At 42.6% G+C, this 8,618-nt stretch overlaps 1 protein-coding gene across 1 annotated transcript in view; it reads right to left on the reverse strand.

Moving 5' to 3' along the window:
- UACA (uveal autoantigen with coiled-coil domains and ankyrin repeats) overlaps positions 1–8,618 on the reverse strand; it is a 54,683-nt gene that overhangs the window by 31,728 nt on the left and 14,337 nt on the right. The window contains exons 3-5 of the mRNA XM_045285703.1: positions 7,356–7,444; positions 3,519–3,583; positions 2,679–2,736 (exon numbers count right to left, since the gene is read on the reverse strand). Coding sequence (XP_045141638.1) covers positions 2,679–2,736; positions 3,519–3,583; positions 7,356–7,444 — 212 coding nt within the window. The remainder of the gene's footprint in view (positions 1–2,678; positions 2,737–3,518; positions 3,584–7,355; positions 7,445–8,618) is intronic.

Here is an 8,618-nt window from a genome sequence, read left to right on the forward strand (position 1 = left end):
ATTTGGTTTTTTTTTTTTGGCGTGATCCCATGAGTTAGATGCAGCCAATGAAATACGGCAGTGGACCCAAGTGCTACCTCCTGGTCCAGGCCGTCAAACCGCCGGTTGGTTAGGTGTTCCTCCGTGTTCTTTTCCTTACCTGTGAGCAGGCACTTGGGCCTGCTGCCAGTGTCTACCCTCAAGACGAGCAAAGTGCTCTAGGAGATAGCACCACAACTCAAAGGCAAACTCCCCACCAGGAAGCCGGTGCCAACTCACAGGGCCCTACAGGCCAGGAGAGAAGGGCCCTGCGGGTTTCCGAGACTGCACGTCTTTCCACAGTTCGCCCTTCCTCCTACAGAGTGGCTGGTGGCTTTAAACTGCTGACCCTGCAGTACTTAGCAGCAGCCCAATGCAAAACCACTGCACCACCAGGCTCCTTCTAGGATACAGTAAAGAAGCAAAACGGGAGAAATCTGGGTCTCTGGAGACAGATATGGAGCAGAGGCGCAGCCAATCGGAACATCAGGGCTGTTACATGAAAGAATGCAATTCTATATTCTTTAAGCCTGTTATTGTGGGGTCTCTTTATTATAGGAGCCTAGCCTTAATCCCGACTAATGAAGGGAAAAGTGCTATCAAGAATGGGATGTCACTGTTCTAAACACCTCAAATGGTGGCTGGGTGGCTGGTGGCGAGTACACAGTTCGGATTGGTAGTCTGGTGGTTGTTCGCAGGCAGTGGCAAACATCTGGTAGAGCTGTTGCCTGGCATCATTGGGGTGGCACACCATATGCTATAGAGCACAGAGCCGGGAGTCAGTGCACAATGGCAGCTGCTTACTGCTGTGGGTGAGATATTACCAGCCAGAGATGAGTTTGAGCAAGACAGAGCCAGTCTGTGAACAACGATGGGCGTGAAGAAATAAAGAATGGGTCTAGATACTTGAGAACTCACAGGCTTTTCTAAAACAAGCAGCAAGAGATCAAACTTCTGTTGTTCACATTTTTTCTCTCAACCAGTAAGAAAAAAGGGGGCCGGGGAGTCCAGTCCTGAAGTCAGGGTCAGATCGAGGATGTTGCCTCCTCATCCAGGGCTATTCTTTGCGGTGGTCAGGAAGGAGCAAGGACTAAAAAGAGGTGGGGAATCGAGAGCGTAGAAACACAGCGAGGAAACAAAGCATAGTTGAGAGCCTCTGTGTGTGTAATCCCTTGTTTTGTCAGTCAAAGGAAAATGTTGCCTAAATTTATAATCTACAATAAATACAAGCCTTTCTTGATAACCTGACATTGAAAATTCCTTCTGAATTTCACATGAAATTTATGTATTTTTAAACTTTCCCTGATTAATTCAAATAACCATAGTGATCAAAGCCTGCATATAGTCTAATACAGCAGTTTGAAAATCTCCTGTCTTGGAAGAAATGGAGCTTAGGAGATGTTTACTGGCACACAGAAGTGGTTGGCAACAAATAGTCCAGAAACCGACCAAGGCTTTTTTTAGAAAATGATGGCAACATATGTACAAATGTGCTTGACACAATTTATGTATGGAATGTTCTAAGAGCTGTACGAGCCCCCAATAAAATGACTTTTAAAACCCCAAACTTACCAAGAGTTTAAGAGAACGACAGTGCTCAAAACCACAAAGCCTAGTCTGCTAACTCAAGATTGTTCTAGCCCTTAAGCAGCCTCTACTAATAGCCATTTCTCGATGGCCACGGAGGAACCTCTGAGGAGGCGGAGCCAAGGGTCGCAGAGGAAAAAGAATCAAGACTTCCTCCCAGAAGGCAGAACCAGGACCATCCAAAAGAGCGAACCAAGCTCTACAGCAGCAGGGTCTGGTCCTGGCCGCACTATGGTAGGGGCACAGATGCTTGCTCTGAGCTTACAGGCTGCTGGACCATTAGGAGTCTTATCAGAGACAAACCACTCAGAAGCCCTGGACTTGGAGCTAGCTGCAGGAACTGGAGGGACGATGGCTTCTCTCCTTGGGCAGAGAGTGACGTGTGCTTTCTTGGGAAGAAGGAGGTGCAGGAGGGTTGGGCTGCAGCGGGAATGGAATTTGTTACCACAATCTCTTCTCTCCTTGGACCTTGCACTCGCTGGGCCAGAGCCAGTCACCTAGAGATTATCTTCCAGAGCCTCCTTTGCAGATGCATATAGCCAAGTGGCTTTGTTCTTGTCAATGGAATGTGAGCAGGGCTGCCTACCATCCCTAATTCCTGAGAAATTAAAGAAGTGAAAGACTGCTAAGCGTCCGGCACTATCTAGCATCTAACTCCAGCCACCATCTGCAGCAGTGCTGTACCTGTAATAGCATCTCACAGATGAGAAAAGCAAAGCTCAGAAACACTGACTAGGTAAATCAAGTTTCTAAGAAAGAAAGGTCCTTCTCCTTCCGATGTCTCCCCATCAATTTCCAAACCTGAACATAAACATAAACCCACAGGCGTCCCAGGACTTCCCTGAGAGGATTATGGTCTTTGAGCCTTCAGCATCTAGCAAACTAACTGTCCTGTAAACAATGACTGCTAAGACATTTTATGATGAACAATCTCATGAATTTCGAGCTTGAGTAGATAAAATACAATAGTCTTTGTTTCTCTGAGAATTAAACAAGTGTGTTACAAATTGGAAATGGAACGTCTGGACATTTAAACAATTACTTGTTTGCATCCACCTGGATGCTTTGCGCACCTGCATCATGAAGTGCGGTTCTCCCCTGTAGGTCTGCGTGTTCAGTCGGGCAATTGTACTAGGAAAACACAGAACGTTATTACTGTGGGAGTTTTACTTTAAAACAAATCATCTATACTCAAACCAACAGCTGTTCCTTAATCTAAAAACATTCCGTTTTATCAAAGAAATGAAAGACTGCTAGACAATCCACTAAATATTTTGACATGAAGCGGATATAATAGCATTATACTGTAAATTTAACATTATTTCACCAAACAAGAAATCATATGTTATATTACAATAGCAAAGAATATAAAAATATGCTATTGTTTGTTTTCAGCAAGAATTAAAATTTGCACTCCTGAATCAGAAAAACAAGAGCTCTGCTGTGAACTTAATGTTACGAATGTTTCGGCCGGGGCTGAAAAACTTACTCAGCCAACTAGTTCACAGAATCCCATAGCTGCCTGAAAAAATATTTAACTAATGATCTCAATATGACATAGTCTGTTATCTACGTTTATATAGAAAAATATAAATCCTGTTATAACATTTTATCTTATCATATATGAGACAACAGAAAAGTCTAGTCTCCAGCTAATGTCAACAGGAAGGTCAAGTCTTTGTTATTTATTTTTAATACTCGGAGTTACACAATTCACTTCCTCCGGAATGTTTGCTCTTTATTGTTCACATTCCTTCATAAATGATGGAAAAAATACTATGTAAGCCAGTGGTCAAAGTTAGTCTACCAAGCGCTTTGATCTCAAATTCCAAAAACACATTGAAAAAGCATCTGTTATTTTCCATCAAAATAATGAAAGTCCACGTAGGAACTGCTTCAAGTAGAAAAGTTACCTGTAGAAGTTTTTGTAGGCACAATGCATGTCCATATTTTGCAGCCAGATGAAGAGCATTTCTCCCTAAAAAAGAAACAATTTAAGATGTGACATGTAAAGTTTTATTTTCCTCAGACTGTAAATTTTCTATATAAAGGTGAACCTTTTCCCCCAAATTCAAGTGACAGGATACTTTTTGTAAGCCTGGCTTCCGTTTATAAGATGATTTACCTAATTTGACTTTTAAATAATAGCTAAATGTACACGCCAAAACAAGGAAGGCGGAAGAAACCTAAACACACAGATGCATAAAGAGCAGAAAGTCTGCCTTCCCTTACCACTCGATCCATCTCCAGTCCCCAGATGAGTGCCTGACCTAGAGTTAAACATCAGCACAGAGGGTGGGAAGAAGATGAAAAGGGAGGAAAAGGGAAAGGGGGGGTGGGGGAGACGAGAGAAAGAAGTACCTAGATTTCACTAAACAATAGCACAGGCGCCAGCAGTGGTACAAGTTAAAAGCTACAGCCCAAAGAAAAGGCATTTTCTGCACAATTATTTAAGCTTCTCCTGAAATTCACAGCACACTGAGAGATCGGTGCCTTTGAAAACAAGATGACTTGCTCAAATGCAATGTGCATTCAAATGAGCCACTTTAAAACAACAACAAAACAAACTCACTGCTACAGAGTTGATGCTGAGTTATAATTTTAAATAAAGAGGCTACCAAATCATCTGATGGACTAACTCTGAGTACTAGGAAATGCCAACCTGCAGAGAACTTCCTACTCCCAAACACGGTTTCTCCTCCTTACACGTGTTTGTACACACACAGCCCCCACGGATGGCAAGGATGTTTACAGGTTTCCGATCTTTAATGTTCCCAACTTCCTTCTCTCCTCACCAACTCTGACACATCACTTGATTTCCCAAGTAGGTCCTGCAGCTAGAAAAGAAGGAACGCACGGCTATTCACCATGTGTGAACAGTCTCACAAGGGGTCACACCAGCTGTCTTGTGTCTGACTGTTTACCGGCAGCTTCCTAAATCGGCTTTGGAACAAGACCCAGGAAGTACTGGTTTTAGCATAACTACAAAAAGCAGCATATTCAGCCACACCCACACAATACAAACAAGTCAGAAAGGATCATTTCAAACTTAAATTCATCAAGAGCCCCGGTGGCCAGTGGGCTACACACTGAGTTGCTAACCACAAGGCCAGCAGTTCAAACCCACAAGCTACACCCTGGGAGAACGATGTGGATTTCTGCTCCCGTGAAGATTTGCAGCCTTAGGAACCCACAGAGGCGGTTCAACTCTGTACTACAGGGTCACTAGGAGTCAAAATCAGCTTGGTGGTCACTGAGTTTGGGGTTCTTGGGGACATTCGTGATCAGGTTTCCTGGAAACCTTGTACTCTGTCAAGGGAGACGGTACATGGGGACTAAAAGCAATGGATGGAGATGGGGGAGGCTGGCATGGTGGTGGATGTCTCCAGCGTTCAATGAGATGCTCCCAGAAACGTGGCCACATCAAATTGTCAAGGCAGGACTACGTAAATACCACACGAGTCACTTGGTAGGTGGCAGCAAGAGACAGCAGTTCTAAAGTATACCAACCTAGTGACACCACAGGTAAGACACCTGGCAAACGACAGCAGGTGAAGCCTTGCGGGCTCCCGCCCCGCGTCCTCTACAACCACCCCAACTTGAAAGCTGGCCATTTTCAATATACTTGCACACTGCCAGCAGACGAAAGAGGTAAGATAAAATAAATAGTTTTTTAACCAAACATCCAAGTTTCCACATCTGGATTATAACAGATCGAACCGAAGGTCCTTGCCCTCAAGGGAGGACGACCCTAAATGAAACTATAAACAGAAAACGGCAAGGGGAAAAAGACATAAAAAGAGCTAAGTATGTGCAATACTATCTGCTGAGCTGGGGATAGTATTAGAGCTTGACCTGCACCGATGGAGGGGGGGCAACAGTCATGACATTAGTCACCAGGCAAAAATGTCCTGACAGATAAGATGCTCCCTTGAATCTGAATCAGAATAACAAATAAATACATTTTATCTATTCATTGCACTGATCTCACTACAAACAGTACCAACACCTGCCACGTAACTCTTCCTTTTGCAGAGACCTACACCGCTGACTGAAGCTTCATGCAAACAAGTATAACTGAACAAGTTCCCCAATAGAGCAAGTCTGCTTAAGAAGCTAACTTTAAGCCATAAAGCATTCACGATGCAAAGTAAAATATGCCATTACTTTTTTGATCATCTTACATTTTATTAATCAACAAAACGTATAGAAACATTGTGCAATAAACAGCTTTCAAGAGGTTCAGTTGGTCTAAATCTTCTAAAAGTAAGTACCACCCCCCCCTCTCCCAACACACATCAATAGAAAGCATAAATAAGCATAAACGCACTTCTTTGTCCATTCAGGGGTGGCAGCAAGATTGAGTTAGGTCCTCAATTTAGAATACGATGAATCTTGAGATAAAGATTTTCCTTACTAACTCAACAACTGTGGTCGCCATCACTTTCTCCTTTTTCCATTTCTCAACCCAAAGCTCGTTGACAGCATGCATTCATTTAGTGAAACATGGTGACAGCATGCAAGAGGAGAGCTATTAAGAAAATTCTCCTTTATGTTCAATCCTGTGTTTAATTTACTGATAAAACGGAACGGAACTGCAAAACAACTGAGTTCACAGATAAACCACAGAACTGCGAGGGACCGTACTGATGAACAGAAAAGGAGACACAAAAGGGAGAAGAAGCCATAGCTCTCCGGTGTGATCGGAGGCCAGCGGGGTAGTGGGTTATGCACTGCGTTGCTAACTGTGAGGTCAGCAGTTAGAAACCATGGGAGAAAGAAGAGGCGCTCTGCTCTCATACAAAGTTCGTCTGGGAAACCCACAGGGGCAGTTCTACCCTGTCCTATAGGGTCACTGAGTCAGAACTGACCTGATGCGGCGGGTCTTTCAGTCCTACTTAAATTATAAAAGGAGTTATTTGATGGCATGCACACAAACGGATGACAGAGACATGTGCAGGACTAAGTATAGAGAGACAACCAGGCAAAATACAGATTTCACTTGTCACTACGAATTTTTATTTTATGCTTTTATAAACATGGCTAACCAAATACAGACTGGGTTTCCTTATGAGGCGTATGGTGGAGACCAGACTCTGACCTCTGCTTACTTAAAGGAAGACCTTGGGTAAGTTACTTCCTGGCTCAGAGCCTCACAGCCTTGTTGGGTTTGTGTGAGAGTACAATTGGTTCCCACATGTGAATGACTTCCAGAGCATAATGTCAATGTTCACATCACTGCCAGCTATCTTGTTCTTGTTAGTTCCTCTTCATCAGAGACGGACAACCAAAGATTTCATGGCACTGAGGAGTCGCATGGGGAGCAGTATACCAATTTAAAATAAATGGCTCTTAGTGTTTCTTCAAAAGCGGAGGTTTCAAACTCTGTAACATTACCAAGACGAGAACTAGACTTCAGGTCTCCATCTCTTGGTCAGTCCAGTAAAGCCTTCTTCTACAAAACTCCCTGTAACTTGACTTCTCACAATGAAGCCCTAGAAGTAACTTTTGTCAAATATTTCCAAACAGAAATTGAAGTATTTCTCTTGTTTAGTCACACTTTGGTCAGAGTAAGAAGGAACCCACGGGTGTTGAGTCAAGGTTTCGGGGCTCATAGATCTTTGCAGGTGCAGGCAGCCTCACCTGTCTCCTACAACATTAGGACCTTCCGACGTTTAAGAAGAAGATGAGCACTGTAATTAAGTCTGTATGTCTTCATGGTCTATAATTGGCTAGGGAGGCAAACATACCTGCTGTGTCACTAGTTGTGATATCAACTCCATGTAGAAGGATGGCGTTCAAACATTCAAGCCTCCCTTTGGAAGCCACCACGTGGAAGCTAGACCAAAAGAAACATCCGTTATGTTGGAGCAATGACCAATCGTCAACTTCAGTGCTACATTAACATTACACTTAAAACAACATATATCTGCACTTGTGCATGCACACATTCCAAAGGCTAGACTAGAATGTCTTTAGAGTCAACACAACCAAAAATAAATCTGTTCCATATTACTTAAAACTCATTTTAATATAATTTTATATAAGAGGCTAATACTTTTTAGAAACACCTCCTTACACCCAAGGAAATAGTCTAATGTTCAGTAGCCTAATAACAATAGAATATCTACACTATAGTGTTATTAACAAATTCAATAACAAAACCACTGTGTTCAGGGCTTAAAAATGCTTCAAATAAGAGCTATCAGCTATTTTGACTGTCAGAATAAATGAGCCAGAGCAGAATGTTGAAGATAAAGAAATATCAAAATACCTTTCCCTTCTCTTTAGAACTATTACACTGAAACTGACGGGGGAAATCTGCAAAATAAGCAAGCCCCGCTGAACAGCACCAAATGCCCCCTAACACTTCCGTCTGCTTATAGAGCTGCACAACTGACTCAAGTTCATATAAACAGACATGACTGAACATGGTCATTGGTAAGCCAAGTCAAGTCTACTTAAGAAAGTTGAAACCATCAAGCAAGCATTTGAGATGCAAGATAAAACAGCCCATTAGTTCTTTGATCATTCAGCATTTTGTTCATCAACAAACATTTACAGAAATAGATTGTGTGTGATAAAAACTGACATTGGCTACCAGTCTATCAAATCTAAGATGATCAACTCAGTAGGAATTATTGGCAAAGGATGCTGAGCGGGGTTCCAGGAGAACTGACCCCCCTAAAAAAGGACCCACCAGGATGGGACAGCCCTCGGCAATGTACCGGGACACTCCGTATTACACCATTTAAAAATTACGTGTTGTTCCCATCCCGAATTTTCAGAACTCCCAGTTCCTCCTCCCTGCCTTTATTTGTCTATCTGAAACATGAAATAATTGGAAACAATATATAGTTATGTTCTCTATTTTCTTTGTCGTCTTTCAATATCTTTCCACTATATTGTAAACCCAACAAAAGCAGGATTGTTTCCTACACTATTTCTAATTCAATCTCTAATACCTATAAGAGTGACAGATAGGTGATAGGGCCCCAAATATTTGGGGGGGA

Source organism: Echinops telfairi, unplaced genomic scaffold, assembly GCF_000313985.2.
Source record: "Echinops telfairi isolate 266 unplaced genomic scaffold, ASM31398v2 ScPeMD7_7475;HRSCAF=8513, whole genome shotgun sequence".
Taxonomy (NCBI): Eukaryota; Metazoa; Chordata; class Mammalia; order Afrosoricida; family Tenrecidae; genus Echinops; species Echinops telfairi.